The 26070-nt window shown below is 41.8% G+C and overlaps 1 protein-coding gene across 3 annotated transcripts in view; it reads left to right on the plus strand.

The window, feature by feature from the left end:
- The first annotated feature begins 3053 nt into the window (after nucleotides 1-3053).
- ggnbp2 (gametogenetin binding protein 2) overlaps nucleotides 3054-26070 on the plus strand; it is a 58490-nt gene continuing 35473 nt past the window's right edge. Inside the window, exons 1-2 of one of the 3 annotated variants that reach the window (XM_068010326.1) lie at nucleotides 3054-3572; nucleotides 24788-24868. In XM_068010326.1, coding sequence (XP_067866427.1) covers nucleotides 3480-3572; nucleotides 24788-24868 — 174 coding nt within the window. In that variant the 5' untranslated portion in view covers nucleotides 3054-3479. The remainder of the gene's footprint in view (nucleotides 3573-24787; nucleotides 24869-26070) is intronic. The other 2 variants (XM_068010325.1, XM_068010324.1) reach the window with 2 other exon arrangements.

Consider the following 26070-nt stretch of genomic DNA (forward strand, 5'->3'; position numbering starts at 1 on the left):
ACAAACAGCATTTACAGGAACCTGCAGAGACAAAGTGAGACCACTAGGGGCAGAGAAACTGTGAAGGTGATGCCTCACCTAGTCGAAGTGCTACAGGAGAATGCAGTTAAGTCTGTAGAAATACCTGCAGGTAGGAGTGTCCCAGAGAACAAAGGGGAAAGTAATAGAGACACCTCCCCCACTGTCAGAGGTAAAGGGAACCACCCATCCCCTGAAGCCAAAAGTCTTTGCAGGAATCAGGGAGTTTCCCCCCCCCCCCACCCCCCACTAACTCCCCTGAGGACAAAAAGGGAAAATTAGAGCAGCCCTGGCTCTCAGAGCCGACCATTTGTAATGATCTTCAAGATTGGTGAATGAATGGAAATGAATGAGAGAAATGCATGGTTTTCTTTCTGTATCTTATATTTCTCTCAAAGTCTGCAATGAGATGCACCATTTTCTTCAAATCGCATTTCATTCCCCTGGGTATGAAGGTATCAGGCAAACCCCCCACCTACCAAGACTGAGGCACACATTATTTCACCACATGAACATTAAAACTTAAAATTTCAAGCCCTGACTGGAAGGACATTTGCATAGTACTAGCTGTGTTGGAACAATGGGGACACAGTCGTTGTTTCCCCAATACACAGAAGAAGTGGTCAGACCAGTTTTAGTTTTAGTTTCATGACTAACTGGCTGTTGCAGAGAATTTAAACTTCCAACAAAGGATTTGAACACAGACAAAGATCTCTCCCGGAACTGAAGCAAGAATTACAGCCTTTCCTGTCTGCCTGCTTCCATCTCCATCCCACGGAACTGAAACTTGTGAAAACACGTGAAACTCAGAGAAAAATTTCCTACGTGAACAAGGTTTTAAGAAGACTTCTGGGCCCCAACAAAAAGCAAGACTACTTACAAAAGGACTACAATGAGCTCGAAGCACCGTCACAAGATATTGCCTCAAACCCCTCTCTACTAAATTTTCCTCTTTTCTTTTCTGTTCCTATCTGCATGTGTATATCGCGTGTGCATGCTAGCATGGGCACGTCGTATATCCGTAGGCGTGAACCGTATTAGAGTTTAAGTTTAAGGTTTAATAAAAATTTCATCTTTCTTCTTTAAACCTCAGAAAACCTGTGTGAATTGGTTTCTTTGTCTTATAATTGGAAAGTTGTGAACAAAGATTCACAAAAAAGGGGAGCTCAAAACATAGTGTGTTTAAAATTAAACCCTGTTACAATTAGATCAGGTAAAGACAGCAAAAGACCCCTAGACACATTTCTCACCTGGTCATAACGAAGTGTTTACTGATAAAATTATGGTTACAATTGTCAAAAAAGTAATAATTCAGAGTTAGGTCTATTTTAATTTTTGTTTTTTTCTACTGAAACATAAATTCAACACATGTATTTTATTAATTATATATGCAAATTTTGCATTCTTCCAGAGACACTTGCAATTTGCCAATTTAGAAATGCCCAATTTTCATCTTGCTGCTCCCAATAGTTTTTATTTTAGGAAATTTTTCTAAAAAGGATTCTTCAGATAAAAAGGGTTGCAGACCCCTAATGCTCTGCCTAATGGCTTCTTTGACTGGATCTTGTCCACCAAAGATGTTCTTGTATGAATTGGCCTTTCCTTCGAAGAGATCTCTCATCATTTGATTCCTTCGCATCCATTTTAATCATCTCTCGCATAAGTTCAATCAGTTCACTGGTTCACTAATCTCCTTTCGGGAAGGAAATCTGCTGTCCTTACTTGGTTTGGCCTATATGTGACTCCAGACCCACAGCAATGTAGTTGACTCTTACATGCCCTCTGAAATGGCCTAGCAAGCCACTCAATTGTATCTAACCGCTACAAAGTCAATCACAATGGGTGTACATACCCCACATGGACTGCAGCGGTTCAAGAAGGCAGCTCACCACCACCTTCTCAAAGGCAATTAGGGATGGGCAATAAATGCTGGCCTGGCCAGCGATGCCCACATCCCATGAACAAATAAAAAAAAAGTCTGTTGCAATGGCTGTAGCCTCTATTGTCTTGCCCTTGGCTCTGGGTAGGCATCTATTTTAAATAAAAACAGCAAGAGCTGGAAATACTCAGCAGGTCAGGCAGCATCTGTGGAGAGAGAAGTAGAGTTAACGTTTCAAGTCTATGACCTTTCATCTATTTTATTATTTCTAAGTATTGGGGGCTGGGACTGGTTTGTAAATCTACTCCCACACACAACTTCACCAGTAAAAACTTTGAGAAAAAGCAAAGAACTTGATTGCATTTAAAAAGTGTCTCCTTCCTCTACCGAAAAGGAAAATGTAGCATTTATGTGTTCATAGTCAGCAGTGCCAGCTATGACTCAGTTGGTAGCATTCTCCCCTCTGAGTCAGAAGGTTATGAGATAAAATCCCCACTCCAGAGGCTTGAGTACAAACTCCAGGCTAACATTCCAGTACCAAAGCCCACCTGCTCTCTTTGTTCAAAGAAGAGATGGGGTGCTCACTCTGGTGACTTGACCTGATAAATGATCATTTTCACATTGTTGTTTGTGGGATCTTGCTGTGCACAAATTGTCTGCTGCGTTTCCTGCGTTACGAATGACTGCAGTTCAGAAGTATTTCAAAGCATTTAGAGATGTCCTGAGATTGTGAAAGAGCGCTAATGTCAATGCAAGTCTTTTTTTTAAAACAAAAAACCATAGTCCACAATGGGCTTATTTATGCAAATGCACTGGCCAGTGGGCCCTCTGTGGCCTCCTTCGGTGCAGGTGTTGTGTGTGTTTTATTTTGCAACCACTGCCATGAATTACTATTTGCGCTGCATATTTTGAACCAGCGGCTGCATCCCGCGCAGTGGGTGAGCGCGCACGCGCGCCCTCGGCTCCTTGCCCGGTCACGCGCAGACCGCTCGGAACTACTTTCAGCGGTGTCGCCATGGGGGGGGGGAGGGTGCTCCTGAATCTGTCGCCACGTACCTCAGACCCGAGGCTGGGGCTTGAGGAGGGGGGTGGGGAAGGGTGCTGGGTAGACAGTTAAATATATATTTTGAAAACACAATCAGCCCGACCGAAATATAAAATCTGGGAATGGAATGCGTACCACAGGGTGAAGCAAGTGTTGCTTCAGATTGTGGGGGGAAGGCGTTGCTGAGCGTTATTGGGAGGGACTCTTTTTCCGGGGCGGATGGTGGCGGCGCTGTGGCTGTGACGCGCTCCATTTTTATTCGAATATTTTGGTGGAGAGCGGAGTTTGCGGGAGTGAGGCTGCGCCCGTCTTGTGCCCAGTGATCTCCGGCTTAACTCCTATCCTCAAAATCCCCATCCCAGCTCAGCGCCTCGAGCCTCCCCCAACCCGGGTCTGCTGTTTAAATTCAATCTGATAGGCCAAGAAGTGAGCCGGGTGTTTTTCCTCGTTACCCGGCCTGCGGGGTGTTTGTGTCAGTGAGTGGCGGTTGGTGCTGTCAGCCTCCCACTCCCTTCTCTCGGTGCTAAGGCTGTTGACATGGCGCGCCTGGTCGCTGTCTGCAGAGACGGGGAGGAAGAGTTCCCCTTCGAGAAGAGGCAGATCCCGCTCTACATTGATGACACCCTGACGGTGAGTGAAGCTGCCGCGGAAATGGCGAGACGCGAGTACAGGAAGGGCAAGGCCAGGCCCTCCATTACTGGCAGCCACTGGCTGAGGTCGCTCACTCGGTCCAGGGCCTCGGGCTCCTGCCTTTTGCACTAGGCCCCTGGCGTCTGAGTTTATTCGCAGTTCTCTTTCCTCCTTGAAAGTGTCTTGGACGCGGTGTGAAATCAGCAGAGAGGCAACAGCACTTTGCTCACTCCTCCCGCTTGGAGTGAAATAGTGTCCGTAACAGCAAAACTTGCCCTTTCCTCCTCTTGGGCCTTAGATTCTGTAAGTTGCAAAGTGCTGAAGTGTTAATTTACCTTGTATGACTGGCATTTTTTTTCCAAAATACGTTCTGTAGACTGCACAAATGCAGATTGATGTACTTAACAATGTTTCATCCCTTAATTTTTTTATACATTCCTTTAGTTCAATTTTGTATGTGATTAGATTAATAGGATTTATTTGCTTTAGATTGCAAAATGTAACTTTTTTAAAACTGCATTATATTTTTGTTAATGTATAATATGTGTAGGACAGAATTGGCTTGTCAAAATTTGCCAAGTGCTACTTGCTTATAGTTTTGGTAAGCCACTAAATTGGAATAAACCAGAGATCAGTTAGCAATTTTGTTAGCCCTAGAAGTGTTTTATAGTTGTGTAGAATGGCTTGTAGCGTTATTGCATTTACATAAAGTAAAATTACGCAAATTTAGTTGTTTGGTATAGCTGCTTATGCACATTTTAGCTAATCTTGTAGCAGTTCTACACAAACTATGCTACATATGTGTGATTCAACTTGGTGTGTTGTGCCTGTTGATTGTTGAAGGATATTCCTTGCCTCCCAAGATGACGTTTCCCAGCATTCCAAAAATGTTGTGTCCATACAGTACTTTGACTTAAATGAATTCTTTATGCTTGCTGTAAGTGAGAGTGCAGGCAGTTTCATTATGCAGGGTATCATGGTTGAGATTGACCATTATCATGTACACATTCATTTTTCAGCCATTTGCTGGATAATGATGGGGTAGGTTCCTTTTTCTCATCATTTCCTCCTACCCTAAAACAGGTGCCCAGGTTAGTTATAACCCCTCAGTACTAGCTCAATAAATACCATCGATCATACCTCTGACCACCTGGTTTGCATGACCTGGGATGTGTTAGGTCATGGGAGCTACAAATCAGTTTCTAAAGAAACAACTGGCACTTTTTAGAACTTTTTGTTATATCTTTAATTTACAACATTGGTGCCTAAAAGACAAGTTTGCAAGATTGCTTTATTCCATAGCTGTGCACAATACATTTAGATTTAGAGCACTGAAACAGGCCCTTCGGCCCACCGAATCTGTGCCGACCATTAGCCACCCATTTATACTAATCCTGCACTAATCCCATATTCCTACCACATCCTCACCTGTCCCTATATTCCCCTACCACCGACCTATACTAGTGGCAATTTATAATGGCCAATTCACCTATCAACCTGCAAGTCTTTTGGCTGTGGGAGGAAACCGGAGCACCCGGAGGAAACCCACGCAGACACGGAGAACTTGCAAACTCCACACAGGCAGTACCCAGATTTGAACCCGGGTCGCTGGAGCTGTGAGGCTGCGGTGCTAACTACTGCGCCCACTGTTCTTGGTGTTCCTTTTCGTTTGCTTTGAAGTTGGTTTACTGCTGTACAAAGTTACACTTCCATAATGTTTCCTACCTACGGAAATGTATAGATTTACATGTTAAGGTGATACAGTAAATTTATCATGAATGCACATACAGAATGATTCAGAAGTGCAAAGTTAGTGTGCTTTTTACAACTTCTATTTATATAGTATCCACAATGCAATAAAACATCCCAAGGCCCTCCATGGGTGTTATAAAACAAAATTGCACTGAGCCACATGAGATATTAGGGCTGATGACCAAAACCTTGGGTAGGTTTTAAGGAGCATCTTGAAGGAAGAAAGAGAGGTGGAGGTTTAGGGAGGGATTTCCAGAACTTTGGGCCCTGGCAGCTGAAAGCATAACCACCAGTGATTAAAATTGGGGGTGCTGAAGAGCCCAGAATTAAAGGAGCATAAATACCTGAGGGTTTGTAACTGGAGGAGATTAGAGATAGGGAGGGGCAAAGCCATGGAAGGATGAGAATTTTAAAATCACTGCTTTATGTAATTGGCTCCCATTGTTGGTCAGCGAGTGTAGGGTTGATGGCATGGTGGGTTTTGTGCGAATTAGGACATAGGCAGCAGAGTTTTGGATAACCAAGTTTATGGAGGGTAGAACTTTGGAGGCCAGCCCAATGTGCATTGGAATAGTTGTCTAGAGGTATCAAAGGTATGGATGAGGGTTTCAGCAGCAGATGGCTGAGGTAGGGGTGGAGTCGGGTGATGTTAGAAGAAAAATAGGCGGTCTTAGTGTTAGCAGAAATATGTAGTAGTTGCAAGCTCACCTCGGGGTCAAATTTGACACCAAGGTAGCGAACAGTCTGGTTCACCCTCAGGCAGTTACACGGATCAGAGTTTGTGGCAGGGACTGAAGGCAATGGCTTCGGTCTTCCTGATATTTAATTGGAAGAAATTTCTGCTCATCCAGTACTGGATGTGCGCAAGCAGTGTGACAATTTAGAGACAGCGGATGAGTCTAGAGAGGTGGTTGTGAGGTAGGGCTAGGTGTTGTCAGCGTACATTTGAAAACTGATGTGTTTTCAGATGGTGTCGCTGACGGGCAGCATGTGGATGAGAAATATGAGGGGGCCAAGGATAGTTCATTGGGTACCAGAGGTAATGATGTAGGATCAGGTAGAGAAACCATTGCTGGTGATTCTCCGGCCATGACTGGATAGGAATGGAGCTAGATGAGTGCAATCCCACTCTGCTGGACAATGGTGGAGAGGTGTTGATCAATGTGTCAAAAGATGAGGAGGGGTAGTTTACTGTTGTCACAGTTACATAGGATGTGGTACTGATCCTGTTTCATCAGAAGAGAATCTGAAAATTGGGCTGAATGTTTTTCTTACATAGAAGTTAGTGACTACTGTGGTATAGCTCCACTGACCCAGACCCCCTCCAATATGTCTTCGCCTGGTGGTGGGGGTGAAAACGTTAGAATGTCGCTTAGTTTCAAACCCCACATTCTCTCTGCTACAGAGGTCACTTAATGCCAATCCATACATTGTCTACCTCTGTCCCCTTTTCTGCTGAAACCCTTAAACACATTTCAGTTCAAGATTCAACTTGTGTACTCTTTCTGAGCCCTCTTGTCCGACCTGCACGGACCCACTCGGCTAATTATCTAACTTAGTGACTCTGCTTCTCCCCAAGTGTAGGACATTTAAAATCTTTCCTCATCTCTCCCTTCTGCACAATTACCTCCAGCCAGCTGTTACTTCCTCTTCTCTTTCCCAACCCCCCTCCGAAAAGTTCTACTCTCCTCGCTTCGTCTTATGAATTGTGAAGAACCTTTAACCAACTGGGTCTGATTTCTGTTTAAATTACTTTCATAAACTTTTCCACCTTTTTAGAAAGCTTTTCAAAAACCTATTTCTTCAACCGCACTTTAGGTCACACCTCCTAATCTCTTGCTGTCCAGCTTTGCTTTGCACCCATCTGAAGCACCTTGCAATGTTCTTTGTACTAAAAGCTCTCTAAATGCAAGTTCTTGTTTAACTTGCCTAACCTGAATTTTAAAGGAAGGATGGTAGTCAGATATGGAAATGCAACCTTTTTTCAAATGATCTTTGCATTCCCAAATTAAGGCCAGTTATGCCACCACTGGTGCTCTGATTTAGGACTTTCTAGCTCTGGACAAGTCGTCTTATGTCTGAGGCATGGCATTTTAAACCTTAATGATCAAAACTGCTTGAAACTTGGCACCATTTTTATTAGCTTGGCGGAGTGATAGCACTTGTCTGATTGTGTCCAAGCCTCAGTCCTCGACTTGAGCCCATAACGTAGGCTGACATTTGAATAAGAGCAGATACTTGTATCTATTTAGCACCTTTAACGCAGTAAAGGCACTTCACAGCATTATCAAATAAAATGAAACTGAGCCATATAAGGAGTTATTAGGGCAGATGACCAAAGTATGGTCAAAGTGGTATGTTTAAGGAACGACTGAGCGGAGAGAGGTAGGGAGTCGCAGAAGGTTAGGGTGGGAGTTCTAGAGCTCAGTGGCTAGGCAACTGAAGGCATAGCTGCTAACAGTGGAGGAAATGAGATTGGGGATGCTCAAGAGGCCAGAATTGGCCGAGTGCAGATGTGAGGATTATGGAGTTGGAGCAGATTAGAGATGGGGAGAGGCAAGGTCATGGAGGGATCTGAAACAAGGATGAGAATTTTAAAATTGAAGCTTTGCTTGAGTGGGAGTCAATGTAGGTCAGCGAGCACAGGGCTGATGGGTGAACAGGACTTGGTATGCGTGAGGACACGGGCAGCAGTGGTTTGGATGACCAGCTTTACGAGGGTAGAACTTGAGAGGCTTACCAGGACTGCATAGAAATAGTCTAGTCTAGAGGTAACAGAAGCAAGATGAGGGTTTCAGTAGCAAATGCGCTGAAGCAGGGACTAAGTCGGGCAATGTCAGAAGTGGAAATAGGCGCAGAAGGAGGCCATTCGACCTATCAAGTCCATGCTGGCGCTCCACTGAGCTATGCAGTCAGTCCCACTCCCCAGCTCGATCCCCGTAGCACAGCCAGTCTCTTTCTCTTAGGTGGCCATCTAACTATTTCTTGAAGTCATTGATCATCTTTGCTTCCACCACCCTTGTGGGCAGTGTGTTCCAGGTCATTACCACCTGCTGCATTAAAAAAAAAAGTGCTTCCTCCTATTTCCCTTGCATTCTTACGCAAAACTTTTGATTATGTCCCCTAGTCCTTGTACCATTTGTTAATGGGAAAAGCGTTTCCTTGTCTAATTTATCTAAGCCTGTCATAATCTTGTACACTACTAGATCTCCCTGCAGTCTCCTTTGTTCTAAGGAGAACAAACCCAGCTTTTCCTTGTAACTAAAATCCCCCATCCCTGGAACCATTCTGGTAAATCTCCACTGCACCCTCAAGGACCCTCACATCCTTCCTGGAGTATGGTGACCAGAACTGGACACAGTAGTCCAGTTGGGGCCTAACCAGAGCTTTTTAAAGGTTCAGCATAACTTCCCTGCTTTTGTATTCCATGTCTCTATTTATGAAGCTCAAGATGCCATATGCTTTGCTAATCACTCAATATATCGTGCAACCTTCAAAAATCAATGCACATGCACCCCCAGATCCCTCCGTTCCTGCACACTCAAGAACTGTGCCATTAAGTACATATTGCCTCTCCCTATTCCTTCTGCCAGAATGCATCATCTCACACTCGTCAGTATTAAATTCCATCTGCCACCCCTCTGCCCATTCTGATCGCCTCTCTATGTCCTGTTGCAGGCGGTTCATATCATCCTCACTGCCGCACCTCCAAGTTTGGTGTCGTCGGCAAAACCAACAAAAAGCAGTGGTCCCAGCACTGACTGTAGGAGGACACCACGTCCACCATCCTCCAGTCTGAAAAGCAACCATTTACTATGACTTGTTGTCTTCTGTCCATAAGCCAATTTTTTAAATCCAATTGGACACTTACCCTCCTATTCCATGAATTTCAATTTTCTTAGCCAGCCTTTCATGTGGTACCTTATCAAATGCTTTCTTAAAATCCATGTAAACAATATCCACCACATTCCCTCCTTCAACTTTCTCTGTTACTTCATCAAAAAATTCTTGGATTTGTTGAGCATAATCTGCCTTTTACAGATCCATGCTGGCCATTCTTAATTAACTCAAACCTCTGTGTCCATTGATATTTTCCCCGATTATAGTTTCGAAAACTTTACCCAACGCTAATGTTAAACTAACTGGCCTGTAGTTGCTAGGACTGTTCTTGCACCCTTTCTTGAATAAGGGTGCCACATTTGTCGCTCTCCAATCCTCTTGGCACCTCTCCCGTATCCAGGGAAGATTGGAAGATTATGGCAAGCCCTTCCGCTACCTCCATCCCCACTTCCTTTAGCAATCTGGGTGCAAGCTATCTGGACCAGTTGACTTATCTACGCTAATGATAGCCAGCCTTTCCAGTACCTCCCTCTCAATTTTTACCCTATCCATTCCCTCTATTTTCTCTGCTTTTACTGGTATTGTCAGCCTCCATTTCCTTAATGAATATTTTGTATCAGTGTTCCCTAAGTTTATTAGTCTTGCCCTGGGTCTCTAAGCATGTATTACCCTCTCTGTCCCTAATAGGTCCCACTGCTCCTCTTATTACTCGCTTACTATTTACATATTGGTAGAAGATCTTTAGGTTCCCTTTTATGTTGACTGCCATTCTATTATCATATTCTCTTTGCCATACTTATTTTCCTTTTCATCTTCCCTTTCAACTGATTGTATATGGCCCGGTTCTCACCTGATGAGTTCACCTGACATGCGTCATACACCAATCTTTTTGCTTCATCATCTCTATCTCCCTCGTCATCCAAGGTGCCCTGTTCTTGGTTCCCCTACCTTTCACCCTTGTTGGAATGTTTGTAGTCTGTACCTGAAGTAACTCTTCTTTAAAGGTAACCCATTATTCTGAAACAGCTCTTCCTGCTAGTCTTTGGTTCCATTCTACCCTGGCTAGATCCCTTCTCATTGAGTTGAAATTAGCCCTCTTCCAATCTAGACATTCTACCTTATTTTGTTCTTGGCTTTTCTGCTTTACTAGTCTAAATCTTATATAGCTTATGTACTGTCGTCAGTAGTGAGTTGAAGGCAATGAAAGATGCATGAGGGGCCAGAGTTGGAGCAATGCAGCATTCTAGGGCTAAAGAAAATTAAGGATATGGAGGTAATTGAACATATGGGTGAAAACATTAAATCTGAAGTGTTGGTGGACTGGGTGGCAATATAGGTCAATGAGCATGGGAATGTGAGTTAGGATGTGGTACAGGGTAGGATATGGGCAGCGAAGATTTGGATGAACTCAAGTTTACAGAGGGTGGCGAATGGGAGGCCAGCCAGAAGAGCATTGGAATTCTGTAGAGGGTGACGAGCATGGATGAGCATTTCAGCAGCAAGTGGGCTGGGGAAGGATGGAGACGAGTAATGTTACAGGGTTGGAAGTAGACAGTCTTTGTAATGGAGAGGATTGTGTAATTCCGGGCAAATGCTGCATTGTCAGAAGTGCTGTTTATAGATGAGATGGTAAACTGCTGTTCTGTCTACCTGTTGAGGTGGATTTAAAGGTGCTATTTGGAAAGAAGCTGGGAAGTTCTTAGTGTCTCAGCCAATATTTAAAGTTCAACCATCAATGGAACAGATTAACTGGTTCATTAACTTCTCTTGCTTACGGAAGACTCTTCCAAAAAAATTGATTGACTTGAAGTAGTTCAGAACCTCTTGAGGGCTGAAAGGGCAAAATGAGTGTTGTCATGCTAGGCTCCCACCTGCCAAGAATGAGGCACATTAATTTTGTCATGAACATTGATTTTAAATTGTTGCTGGAGTGAGAAAATGACTTGTTAAACAGATCAGCTGTGGCTGAAAAAGGCATTTGCATATTAACAGTGCTTGGAAAGACAAAGGACCATTCCCTGACACATTCAACCCACAATGGATCTTGATCACTGAATATTGTAAGAGGAGCATTCCAGAGACTGCTAAGGTGATACAATCCAGGACTGGTTAGACCAGCTAGTCACATGACTAAGTGTGGCTAGTTCAAAAGATCCTGAATCAGCCAGAGTGTTTGAACTCAAAGATTGTTTGCTCCTGGACTGAGAAGATCTCTGCTGTCTGCTCCCATCTCTTTCTCTCAAGCCTCTGAAACCACTGAAGACACATGAACCCCAAGAGAGAAAAGTCTCCTACAACAAACAAGGTTTAAGAATATTGGGATAAAAGCAAAATACTGTAGATGCTGAAAATCTGAAATAAAAACAAAAAATGCTGGAAATACTCAGGTCTGGCAGCATCTGTGGAGAGCGAAGCAGAGTTAACGTTTCAGGTCAGTTCCAGCATTTTTTGTTTAATACTGGGCCCCAACGAAAAGCAAGATCTACCTACAATCAAGGACTCTTTTGTGAGCTTGAAGAAACAAACTCTTCAGATATTGCCTCAAACTTTCCACTTTTTCTTTTTTCTGACTTCTTTGCATGTGTATCGCATATGCTTACTAGCATGGGCGCGTTGTGTATCCGTAGGCATCAACCAAATTAGAGTTTAAGTTCAAGTTTAATAAATTTTAACTTTTCTCCTTTAAACTTAAGAAAACCTGTTCATGCTGGTTTCTTTGCCTTATCATTGGAGAGCGGTGAACAAGGATTCACCAAGGGGGAGTTAATGGGGTTTAATTTTAAACACCATGTTATGCTAAGACCAGGTGAAGGCTGAGAGGGACTCCTGGATACCTTTCTCACTTCGTCGTAAGTGTCTATCTTGTGCATGACACCAGAGCAAGCAAGTGACATACTACATGGAAGTAGGCTTCCTTCCCCAGTAGGCAGATTAAGTGGGAACTCTAGGTGCAAACCACTTCATTGTTCTGTACTTAAATACAGAGTTGATCTCCTGGTCGTGTTGTTTTGTCCCTGTTTTTGATTCAAAGACATAGTGGATGATTGGTACTGAGAGTTTTGTATTAACTTTGTTTCTAATTAAATTATGGAAGTTGAGCTTGGTTTTTAATTTCCACGAGTCTGTCATTTACAACATAGAACGAGGTCATTTGACCCATCGCGTCTATGCCAGCTCTCCGTACAGCAATCCAGTCAGTCCGATTCCCTCTATCCAGGTAGCCCTGCAAGTCTATTTCATTTGTGACCGTCCAATTCCCTTTTAAAATCATGGATTGTCTCTGCTTCCACCACCCTTGTAGGTAACTGGTTCTAGGCCATTACCATTTGCTGCGTTAAGAAAATGATCTTCACATCCCCTTGCATCTCTGGCCCATAACCTTAAATCTGTGTCCCAAAGTCTTAGTTTGCCTTCGCTGATGGTACAGTTTTTCTATGTCAACCCTATCCAACCTGTTAGTCTTGTACATCTCTATCAAATCTCCGCATAATCTCCTTTCCTCCAAGGAGAACATACCCAGCTTCTCCAACCTAACCTTGTAACGAAAATTGCTCTTCCCTGGAACCTTTCTGGTAAATCTTCTCTGTACCCTCTTGAGGACCCTCACATCCTTCTTGGGTGCAGAGACCAGAGCTGGATGCAGTACTGGAGATTTATAAAGGTTCAGCATAACATCCCTGCTTTTGTACTTGGTACCTCTTAATGAAGTCCAAGATCCCAAATGCTTTGCTGACCACTTTATGTCCTGTAACCTTCAAACTCCCTGTACACTCTTTAGATCTATACCATTTAATCTACACGACCTCTCCGTTCCTTCTGCCAAAATGCATCACTTTACACTTGTCTATATTAAATTCCATCTGCCACTTGTCTGCCCATTCTGCTAGTTTATCTATGTTTCAGTCGATGAGTATCATGTTTACCATCCTTCAGTCTGAAAAATAACCACTTTCCACGACTCGTTTTCTGTCTCAGCCAATTTTTTTTATCCAGGCTACTAACTGAATGCTGCTACTAAATTATATTGTCTTAAGTATTTTTAATTTGCAATTTCTGGTTTTATTCAGCTGCATCTGTCTTTAGTGATTACTGCAGCTGCCAATGTGCTTTGTGTTTGATCTCATTGGGTTAATTATTGTGATGTCATTAAGGTATATCTGAGGAGGAAAACATTCTGTATATTGGTACTAGTAAAGACTGATATTAAGTGTTCAACCTGACATGCTATGCTGTATCGCATTTAATTGATACTGCCAATATCTTTGTAAAGTTCTCGGTACGCTGTGTGGATGTTGGCAGCTTCCTGGCACCTCACCCAAGTGGTCATTTTTTTTGTGTGATCCTAGATGTTGATTTTTGACATTATTGATCATGGATATTGTAGCCAGTTCCTGAATTTGCTCACGCCTCCCCAATCCCCCCCTCCCCCCAAAACAAAGTACAAGGCCAGTGAGGCTCTTTCTGCTGTAATGCTTGGATCAGCAAGATTGCCAGCATCCCAGACATTAAAGGTGGAATTTAGTTTACTCAATTAGTGTAACTTAATAACATTCTAAAAGACATATGTGGGCTCCCTCCGATTTCCCCATAATAGACGGTAAGCATCACCCAGTATAAGTGGTAAATTGTACCACCCAAATATTCTCTGGTTCAATTCCAAGTGAAAGTTCGCTGATCCAAGCACTATTGTTTCGAGCTGCCAGGAAAAATAAATCTATAGTACAAAGTAATATAGAAAATCATCTAGTGAATGGTGGTAAAGATCTTGAGATATGACTACAGTACCTGTCATGTGATGTCTGGACTATGAGATTGTAAGTTTATTTTAAACAACATTTTGTGTACACAGGCTGCTTGTATTGGACTAATGCTGCCTGGTTTGGTGGTGACCATTACATTTTATTTTGCAGAAAACTTAATATAATTATTGATCTTGGGAATTGTATACAAATTGCAAAATGTGCCACTAGTATAAAAACCATCAGCTTTTTTTCTATACTTAATGGATTGATCTCTGCCTTCAGATGAGCAGACCATCCTCCTGGCTTTTGATTCTGAAACCTTGAATAAAATGTTTGTTGCTTTGGTTTATCTTCATACGATAAGTGTTTCTGCACTTACCAATAGAGCTGCAGAAACCCCACGTCTTAGCTTGCCAAAAAAAAGAGCTTATTTTCACAAAATGGAAATAGCTCCGTGCTTAAATATCTGTAGTGCTGAGCCATGCATGAATGCAGTAGATTTGCTCCCTGGTCTCTGCTGAGTTAGCTAATGACAACGGTACAAATGCTATAATTGGCCTCTATGGCATTGGGGTAAGAAAAGGAAAAATGGGCATAGGTCCTGTAGTTGATCCATATTCCAGTACTTCTGCTGGGAAGTGTGTGTTTCTGCATTTGGGCACTGGATGAGGACAGGATATGAATCATAAAGATACAGAAAAAGACCAGCTGGTTCATTGATTCTGCCCCATTGAGCCAAGTTAGAATGAAGCATCATGAGCTTTATAGCTTCTTGCCCATCAGCAAAAGATGAAAATTACAAGCCCATTTCAGGGAGGGGAAGGAAATTTTGTATAATTCTTCATGTCATCTTGGTGAATGTGACGGGTGAATCCTGTCATGTTAAGGAAAAAATGAAAATTTTGTACTATGAAATTTCAATTAAGTTTACTTTCTAAATTGTTAGTATAATGGCTTGCTTACCTGTCTTTTGAAGAGCTATTTAGTTTTGGTTTGGGGAAGTAAGAATACACAAAATCTACTTTGATAACTGTTTGGAGGCCAGTCAGTGCTGCCAATACCTTGTGCTTACAAGTTGATTGCACCTGCCCCTTAAGTTTTGGCGATGATAAGATATGCAATCTCTATATATCTATCTGTTTGCAGGCACAAAGCCCCTTGATGAACATGTCAGGTGTCAAAAGCACTGGAAGTTTGAGATCCAAGAATGGTGATACTGATTTAATAATTCTTAATGGGGAAATGAATTGCCTTGATCTGGTATGCTTGCTTGATTGCAGTAGTATTTAGGTACTGCTGGCTTTCCTTTTCCTACAGTTCCCTTCCAACACTTTCCATGTCCTGAAGGTGACAACACTCCACTGAGCAAAAATATCCGTATCGCACTGATTTAAAGTCTGTTAAAATTCTCAAAGGACTTTTAAGATTCTGGCTGCTACTTTTAAGGCAGTTTGAAATGTTGCGCAAGTTGATTATTGTAATGCATATTTACTGAATTTATTTTGTTTTCTGTAATTCTGAAGATGGTTATCAGCTTGGTACTTTTTCTTTTTGGTAGACGTACATTGTAGATAACCGTGTGGTATTGCGGTACAAGTATAATTGTTAATTTCGAGGCATTCGCTAAATACAGAAGAGTATACGTTTAAGAGCACAGGAAATGCGGTTCTGCCCATGCAAGTAGGACTGTGAAATGCAACAGTATGTGATTATTCTAGTTTTACAAGATTTTTTTTAGCCAGCTTTCTCCTCTCCCTCCCTTTAACTCTTCAGTGGCCAAATGACCAGGTGAGTATGAGCCATTACTGTATCAGCAAGTTATTTAGCTGTGCTGCCTATTGAAGCTGCTTCTCTCGTCTACTGTGGCAGCAGAGGTTTAGATAGCAATTGGGAGCAGAAACTGGTTAGTTTGTCTCTTAATTTGGCAATGCCTTGAGCCAGGAATTTGAGGATTATGTGGCTCAGCTACTTGTGGAATAAATTTGTTAAACCATTTGCTAAGTATTTTAAGGGACATAGAAAAGTAGAAAATTACCAAGCTTAAACTCAAATCACAAAATTGTGTGCAGTATTTCTTTTCCCCTCGTCAGTCAGAACTTGTAGTGTTGTGCTTTTTTTCTTTGGGTCGCGTACCTTATCAAAGCTTCATGTTGAGTCTAGGTTGGGGGGGGTGGGGGGGGCAGGGTGTTGGAAGACAATTAAATCTGAGCCCGATCCTAACTTCTGCCACTGTCCACACATGCACCTATTTAGCAGTAGCACTGGAGATTGCAGTAGGACTGCATTTCATCAAGGCTGGTTACATTTACAGCAGCATGTCTGCTGGCATTAGTTAGCTGATTACAGGGTATGAATTGTGCTTGTCATTTCCCTATCTGAATAGTTCAGGTGCAGTGTATTTCTTTAAGTAAGAAACTTGCATCTAAACAGCACTATTCATGTCTTCAGGAAATAGTGCTTCACAAATAATGAATTTATATTGAAATCTAGCCACTGTTTTGTAGGGCCTTTATGGTTACTGATTGCCTCCCTAACCTCTTCTGCCCCCCCCCCCCCCCCCCACTTCACTCAGTTCATTTCTGGCCATCTTTTCCATTAAATAAATGGAGTGCGCTAAGGGGAGAACCTCTAAACTAGATAAAATCAAAAGTAAGGCTTTCTTTGGTCCATGTTGCTGTTTGCAGCTAGATTTAGAAGGGCATTTTTTTTTTTTTAAAAGGAGTGATATGAATTTTGAATATCAGCAGTCAAAAGTACTGCCTTTGTGCAACTAATTTTTTTTCCATCATATCAAATCTTTGAGGTTAAAACAGAAAATGCTGGAAACACTCAGCAGTTCAGGCAGCATCTTGGAGAGAGAACATGGGGTTAATGTTTTGAAATGTTAACCCCATGTTTCTCTCCACATGCTACCTAACCTGCTAAGTGTCTTCAACATTTTAAGATTTCCAGCATTTGCAGTATTTAACATTTTTGTTATGGTATTTAAACCTTTTTTTCCACAGTTGCTAATTGTGTATATGGTAAGAGCAAGGCTACAGGTTACTTACCATAGCATGTTTGGGATTTTTGTTACAGTAGAAGTACATGTAACGTTCATGATTACGTATAACTGTCAGGACATTGTACTCTTCTCATTTAGATGCTTAACTCTGGTTTGGGTACCTCATTCCTGGGGTGGTCAGGAAGTGTTAAGCATATATGACAGCTCATTATGGTTGTTTCACTCCTGGCGTTAGCTGTGTAATTGATATTTGTTAATGGTATGGCTGAGCTTTTAAGCCCCACTTTAGGATTTTTTTCCCCCTGTGTTCATGGATTTTGATGCAAAGATCCGAGCTTGCTTCTTGAAATTTCTAACACTGTGAAGCTTATGTTCTACCTTTATCATAGCAGAAATGCTTGTGAATCTGGCTTATTGCCATAGTTCTGTACCCTATTGGAGACGATTTTCTATCTGCTGAACTCTGCTTCCACCAACGTCCAACCCCCACCCCAACGTGTGCATTTTTTGTCTAGTTCCAAGTGTGGATAAACAGTATATGAAGATTAAAACCAGGTATTAGGATAAAATGTCATGCTTCTGTCTTTTCATGATCTCAGTGCCATTAAGATGTGGAGGAGTTGGCTAGGCTTTCTGCTCAGCACCATAAACATTTGCAGAAAGTGCATGCAAGTAGATGGAGTGTTCACATTGTGGTTTAGCTGGGATAATCTGGTGCCTTTCTGGGATTGGTCACAATGTCATCACTACAGCATTTTCCAGACTTGGATAAGTTCCTTTTGATTTTTTAAAAATCAACTTAATCATTACTAAATTGATTAGTCTTGAACAAGATGAGTACAGTTGTGGGTTCCTTGAGCACTTAGTATGCTAATGCTGAATTATCTGTAGAATTTAAATGTACAGTAGTTTCCTGGTTCAAAGTTTTTATGCTAAAATAATTTTTAACTGCAACAAACTAAATTTTATAAATAACACTTTGGAAATTTAGTGCTTAAAAATTTGAAGCATCTTTTCGTTAAGTAGAATGTATGCTATCATGTTATCTCATCTTTAGGAAGTACTGCACTTAACTTCTACATTGTATTATGAAAATTCAACTTAATTGCTGTCTCAATGTGTAGTAAACCTACAGAATTGGGGCAAACCTGGAACAAATGATTTCAAACATTTATTTGTAGTTAAGTTGCAGGCGTTAATAATTGAAGGAAAAAGGGTGAATTTGTTTTATTTTCTAGATGGAAAATAACTAGTGAAAATATGCAGGTATGGAAGTGAGCAAACATGCTTGCCTGTATTTTATAAGATGGCCAGATAGAACCCAAATAGCTGGAGGCCCGTTGCCCTTAATTTATTTTTGACTAGATTGGGCGAGCATCTGTTCAGTTAAGAATTTAATGAGCAGAGTCCACATGAATTTAGATGGGAATATTCCTGAATGACACTTATTTTGAGGGCATTACAAATAAGTTGAATTCTCTACAATATAGCTTTTTTGGATTTCCAAGATCCTACAATACTGTCTCCCCAGGGGTCAGTGTTGGGACCCCTGCTCTTCCTGATTATATATAAATGACAAATTTCAAAACTTGGAAGTATTGTGAGCTGTGAGGAGAGTATTGTAGAACTTCAAAAGGGCGTAGACAAGTTGGTGGAATGGGCGGACAAGTGGAAGATGAAGTTCAATGCGGAGAAATTTGAAGTCATTCATTTTGGTAGGAAGAGCATGGAGAGGCAATATAAGATAAAGGGTACAACTCTAAAGGGGATGCAGGAGCAGAGGGATCTGGATGCATCTGTGCATAAGTCATTGAAGGTGGCAGGGCAGGTTGAGAGTAGTTAATAAAGCTTTTAGTATCCTACGCTTTATTAGGGGCATAGTGTACACAAGCAAGGAGATTCTCTTGAACTTGTATAAAACACTAGCTTGCCCTCGGCTGGAGTATTGTGCCCAGTTCTGGATGCCGTACTTTAGGAAAGATGTGAGTGGATTGGAGAGAATGCAGAGAAGGTTCACAAGAATGGTTCCAGGGGTGAGGAACTTCAGTTATGAAGATAGATTGGAGACGTTGGGACTTTTTCCTTAGAGAAGGTTGAGAGGTGTTTTGATAGAGATATTCAAAACCATGAGGGGCCTTGACGGAGTAGATGGGGAGAAACTGTTCAGTTGTGAAAGATTGAAAACGAGATCACAGATTTAAAATAATAAAAGAAGCAAAAGTTACATGAGGAAAAGTTTTTTTCAGGCAGCGAGTGGTTACGGTCTAGAATGCGCTGCCAGAGTGTATGATGCAGGCAGGTTTAATTGGGCCGGTCAAAGGGGAATTGGATTTTCCTAAAAATGTGCACTGTTATGGGGAGAAGGCAGTGGAAATGGCACTGGTGAATTGCTCATTCGGAGAGCTGGTGCAGACACGATGGGCCGAATGGCTGCCTCCTGTGCTGTAATGATTCTGTGGCTCTTATCCTGCCCCACCACCCCCAATCAATCGCTTGTATTTATAGTGTTTTAATGTATAAAGAATGTACCAAGATGCTTCAGAAAGATATAAAGAAGGAATATGAATGCTAAACCAAGTATATTGAGAGGTGACTAAAGCTTGTTTTTGAGGAGAAGGTGATAAAGGGGTTTAAGGTAGGAAATTATGGAGTGTAGGGCCTAGGCAGCTGAATGCAAGGCCAAGATCAATGATGTGACAAAAGGAAGGGCGCATGCACAAGAGGCCAGAGTTTGGAGCTTTAGGATTGGAGCAGCCATGAAGGGATTTAAAGAGCATTTCAGGGCTTTGAGGGACCGGGACCAGGAGCCAAAGCCTTCTCCACGAAACTTAATGTTTAAACCCCATCTTTGTATCCTGCTGGCTTTAGTTTGCCCTTGAAGTACAAATTTTATAGTTTCCATTCATCCAGTTTTCCCTCTTTATATAGAGGCAAATAGTTAGTATTGAGAAACTTTGAAGACGACCTGGGCGTTAACAGACTGGATGCATTCAGTGCCAATGAGGCTTTATATTGTGCTGCTTCGACCTGGATACTGTATAATTATGGTCAGTGAAATTGCAAAAGAAATGATTGATTTAAAAATATAATCCTCTTTTATTCAAAGGAGGATAAACATTTTGGAATTATTTCCAGGTGAGGTGGTAGAATCATCTGTTTGGGAGTTCATATCACAGTTGATGAACTTGGGCTGAATTTTTTTCTTTTATCCTTGTGCTCGAAATCAAACTTAGAAGTTCAATTAAATTTATCCAGGTATTTTTCCATAATTGTAGCCACTAGGGTCAACAGAGTTGAGATAACTGTCCTTGTCTATTATTTGGCAGTGCTTTTGCCACTTAATACACACATTTTGGAACTAACTGGACCAGCCATATAAATGTTGTGGCTGGAAGAGCAGGTCAGAGGCTGGGAAATCTGCAGTGAGTAACTAACCTTGTGACTCAAGCCTGCCCACTATCTGCAAGGACAAGTCGGGTGTTTTGGAATTCAATATTTCGCTTTTTTAGTGTGATGGAGTACTGCCCACTTGCTTGGATGATTGCAGCTCCAACAAAACTCAAGCTCAATGCGATCCAGGACTAAGCAACTCGCTTCATCACTCCCTCCACCACTGGTGCGCAGTGCCAGCAGTGTGTACCATCTACAAGATGCACTGCAGCAACTCGCCAAGGCTCCTTCAACACCTTCCAGACCTGAAAACTCTACCACCTAGAAAGAAAAGGGCAGCAGTCATATAGGAATACTGACACCTGCAAATTCCCTTCCAAGCCACACCATTCTGATGTGGAACTATATGATTGTTCCTGCACTCTGGGTCAAAAGCTTGGAGCTCGCTTCCTAACAGCACTGTGGGTGTACCCATACCACTTGGATTGCAGTGGTTCAAGAAGGCAGCTTACCACTACCACCTCAAGGGCAGTTATGGATTGTAACAAATTCTGGCTTTGCCGGTGATGCTCACATACTGAGAATTTAAAAAAAAACTTTGTCCTGCATTTGTAAGCCCACCTGAAATTGCTGTAAAATGTTAAACTTCATTTATGGGTTTTTCCAGGTGGTTTAGTAGACAAATATGTACTGTATAGTGTGATTGCTTCTGCAGTGGCTTAACAAATAGCTATGGTATCCTTGAGCTTAAAAAAGGGAAATATGCTATGTTATCTGCAATTACAAAAGAGCACCTGTTACTCCACCTATATGTTTCTATTCCCATGCTTGTGCTCCTTTTGGCTTTTTTAAAGACACTTTCCAATTACAGTAAACTTAAGGGGCTGTGCTTATTAAGCAATGGATTGATGCTGCTTAATTGCTTGGGACTTTTAAACATCTGGTACCGTGTGACTTTCATCCCATCAGCTTAGGCTGGATTCAAAGTCTGGTCCAAGTGGTAAAAGATATTAACACCACTCTACCATCGCCATCAAGCTGGAGGACCAGCCCTGGTTCAATGAAGAGTGCAGAAGGGCATGCTAGGAACAGCACCAGGCAATCCTCAAAATGAGGGCTCAGCCTGGTGAAGCTACAACACAGGACTAGCATGCCAAACAGTGGAGTCGGCATGCTATTGATGGGGCTAAGTGATCCCACAACTAACGGATCGAATCTAAGCTCTGCAGTCCTGCCACATCCAGTTGTGAATAGTGGTGGGCACTTAAACAATTAACAGGAGGAGGCTCCACAGATATCCCCATCCTGAATGATGGGGCAGCCCAGTACATCAGTGCAAAAGACAAGGCTGAAGAATTTGCATCCATCTTCAACCAGAAGTGCCGAGTGGATGATCCATCTCTGTCTCTTCCTGAGATCCACTGTATCACAATGCCAGTCTTCAGCCAATCTGATTCACTCCATGTGATATCAAGAAACAGCTGAAGGCACTGGATACTGCAAAGGCTATGGGCCCTGACAACATTCTGGCAATAGTACTGAAGACTTGTGCTCCAGAACTAGCCATGCTTTGAGCCAAGATGTTCCTATATAGCTACAACACTGGGATCTACCCGGCAATGTGGAAAATTGTCTGGTTATGTCCTGCCTACAAAAAGCAGGATAAATCCAACACTGCCAACTACCAATCAGTCTACTCCCAATCATCAGCAATGTGATGGAAGTGTCATCTGTGCTATTAAGTGGCAATTACTCAGCAATAACTTGCTCAGTTTGGGTTCTGCTAGGGCCACTCAGCTCCTGACCTCATTACAGTTTTGGTTCAAACATGGACTAAAGAGCTGAACTGGAGGTGAGAGTGACAGCCCTTGACATCAAAGCAGCATTTGCCTGAGTATGGTATCGAGGAGCCCTAGCAAAACTGGAATCAATGGGAATTGGGGAGAAAACTCTCCGCTGGTTGGAGCACAAAGGAAGATGGTTATGGTTGTTGTAGGTCAATCATCTCAGTCACAGGGCATCACTGCAGGACTTCCTCAGGGTACAGTCCTAGGCCCAGCTATCTTCAGCTGCTTCATCCCTCTACCATAAGGTCAGAAATGGGGACGATTGCTGATTGCACAATGTTCACCATTTGCGACTCTGTTACTGAAGCAGTCAGTGTCCAGCTGCAGCAAGCCCTGGACAACATTCACACTTGGGCTAAGTGGCAAGCAACATTCGTGCCACACAAGTGCGAGACAATGACCATCTTTGAGAGAATCTAACCATCTCCGCTTGATGTTCGATGGCACTACCATTGCTGAATCACTGCTTTGGAGTTTACCATTAACTGGAAACTGAAGTAGACCAGCCATGCAAATGCTGTGGCTACAAGAGCAGGTCAGAGGCTGGGAATTCTGCAGCGGGTAACTCGCCTCCTGTCTCCCCAATGCCTGTCCACCATCTACAAAGCAGAAGTCAGGAGTGTGATGGAATACTCTCCAACAACGCAACACCATCCAGGACAAAGCAGCATGCATGATTGGCACCCCATCCACCACTGCACAGTGGCAGTAGTGTGTACCATCTACAAGATGCGCTGCAGCAACTCACCAAGGCTCCTTCGACAGTACCTTCCAAACCCGTGGCTTCTACCACCTAGGACAAGGGCAGCAGATGTATGGGAACACCACCTGCAAGTTCCCGTCGAAGCCGCACCATCCTGACTTGGAACTGTATCGCTGTTCTTCACTGTTGCTGGATCAAAATCCTGGAATTCCCTTCCTAATAGCACTGTTGGTGTACCTATATCCCATGGACTGCAGCAATTCAAGAAGGCAGCTCACCACCACCACCTTGAGGGATGTGCAATAAATGCTGACCTAGCCAGCGATGCCCATATCGCACAAATGGGGGAAGAAAACTACCAGTCTATGGCTAATACCTGGTCTGCAATGTGTTATCAGAAGCAGTGAATAGCATGACAGTTCATCTTAATATGATCTGGGCGCTGACTTGTTGCACCTTTTTTTTTCTTCCTAGTTGCGCTTGTACTGACGCACTTTAACATTTGACAGCTGTGTGCCCTGTTGGAACTTCCAAAATTTGTTTAATGAGTTGGACTAGTTTAATTTATTAGAGTACAAACTATGAATGGGAAGAAAAATATTTCCTGTTGGAAATGATGATGGTCAGACAACTGAGAATGGGAAGAAACATTATTTTCGAGAGAAGTTGTACATAGCTTTTATACTTGAGGGGAAAAAAGATTTTCATGATGCACCGGAATGAATTCTAATGAAATTGGCGTGGACCTAATAATTATTTAAATCCGAAATCCAACTGCTAAATTTGACTAGATTTTATATTATGAATTGGTACCCACATAAAGTACATTGACTTTGTAAATATTATGCAGCAAGATTGCGGAAGTAAAACGTTAACTCTTTTAAATTTGTTGTCACTCTGTTGAATGTACAAAAATGGATTTGCTCAAGCACTTGACTGAGAATTAGCAGTGTAAACTGGGTAGTGTCACTCAATCCATTGTTAAGAGTGAGATGAATTAAGGGACTGAAACTCAAACCAGGACAGTTATGCCCACTTGTAAAGAAGGGAGGAAGATGATTTTGCTGAATGGACTTAAATTATCGTAGTTATAGAACAGTATAGTTGTTTGCATTTAGTGCATACCCTGAGTTGGGATTGTGTGAATAAGTGTCTTTTTCCCCCCCCCCCGCCCCCCAAAACTCTTGGCTTGTTCTTTTCTCCTCTCTACCCACTCCCCAACAAGTTTGCAATTTCGGCGATCACCAGGAAAGACTTGCATTTATGTAGTGCCTTATCACGTTTGAGTGCTTCCAACAATATGTAGTTGAAGTATATTAGAATTACTGTGACTTTGTTTAGGAGTGTAGAATAAGCTGTGGTGATCCATTTCTAGATTAAATATTTAGCAATGGTAAATTTTTACTTAAGATCTGATTCGGGTGACATAAAATCTTAAGGCCAATTTAGCCTGGAGATCAAATAAAACTGATTAAAGTTTTCAATAAATGAAAGCTAGGATGGATTGACAAATGTGGACTATTTAATGTTTCATAATCAAGGTGTCTACTAACAGCATTAAACAATAAATGCAATAACCAGGAATTCTTAACACCAAGCATTGCTTCTCCATCTTGTGAAAAGGATACTCTGTTTTAATGTAGTTCGACAACTGTGGTTTTCAAAGATTAAAAAAAAACTTGTGTGGTTATCTGGTAAAGGTTAATGGTCTAGTTGGGGTAGAAATAAGCCTTGAGGGACAAAAAAATCCTTGCAGAGTAGTATCTGCAAAGACATTATATAACTGAGTACTACACCATTAAATGCTTTTCTGTTTGGTAGAGTAAGGTTTCTAATAAATAGTAACCAGAAAATCACCCCACCAGATTGTCAATTGCTTTTAGATGTCATGCATTTTACCCAGTTCTTCATTATAATGACTTGAATTTTCCCTACAGATGGTAATGGAATTCTCCGATAACATGTTGAACCTTGATGGTCACCAGGTCAACAGTGCACAATTGAAACAGTTTGGCCAGGTATGGAGCTATGTTTTACGCTGTTGGAAACTTTTGTACTGGATGCAACATGTTAACTACACAGCATTAACGTCCGTATTCTCTACTCGTGTGGAAAAACCTTTAATAAAACTAAATCATTAGACCATAGAAAAGCATACTTGTATGAGCTGTCTGGCAGGGAAAAGGTTGAATGGAGTACTAATGAGTTAATATTTGGTCCCTTGTTTCTGGATGCAGATCCAAATAAAACCTTGTTACATGACCCTAAGATAAAAGGAGCTATGACTGAGGATGCAGTAAGAGTTTAAAGAAAAGGCAAATCAAAGAATGCAATAATTGTAAAATATTGTCTATGTGGAAATAGTAACCTTGTTATGTAAAGAAACTAGTTTTGGAAAGGATCCCAGGAGGAATGTGAATCACTTTCAGTGTAGCAATAATGAAAGGAAGCAGTTAAACGCAGCGAATATTGGTTACAAAGACAGAACATTGAGCAGCAAGCCTATAGCTATTGATATATTATAATGCACTATTTTTGAAGTATTGTATGTAGTTTTGGTTACCATTCTTATAAAAAGAGGTTATTATACTCCCTACAGAGAAGAGCAACACGAGTGAGCTCTCAGTAATGTTCAGGAAATCTGAAGTTCTACCTTCTGGAGCATAGAAGGTTAAAGGTTGGGGTTAGGAAGTTGGTTGGATATATAAAGGACTAAATCAGTATCCGTCAGTAAGGCCAGAAGATGTAGATTTTTAACTTTTTGGGGTATAATTAAACGTAGGAAAGTTTTTTTTTAACTTGAAGGGTGATAAACATCTGCATTAATCTACCAGGTAAGTAGTACTCGATAGTTCTCAGAATGTAGTTGTATGCTAGCAATTTTGGATATACAAGACCGATGTGCCTTTTCTTTTTTTTTATACTACATATTTTGGTTTGCCTTGGATGTTCTTCCAGGTTCAGTGGTGCTGGTCACTCCCATAAGATCCTATTTCTCATGTTTAGGAGCTCACCCAAACCGCCCAGTATTCCAGTTATTTGATAGCATGACCCCTCTTTATCAGAATGTGCACTGATGTGGAAGTTTCTAATCTTCTGGCAGGTGGACTGTTAACACTTTAGTGACATAAGGCAGAATCTGAACACTGAAGCTGTTTTATTTACAATGAACATGCTGAATAACAAGTTATAACAAATTTCACGTTAACTCTATAAAAAA

The sequence above is a fragment of the Heterodontus francisci genome, chromosome 30, assembly GCF_036365525.1.
Source record: "Heterodontus francisci isolate sHetFra1 chromosome 30, sHetFra1.hap1, whole genome shotgun sequence".
NCBI classification, from domain to species: Eukaryota; Metazoa; Chordata; class Chondrichthyes; order Heterodontiformes; family Heterodontidae; genus Heterodontus; species Heterodontus francisci.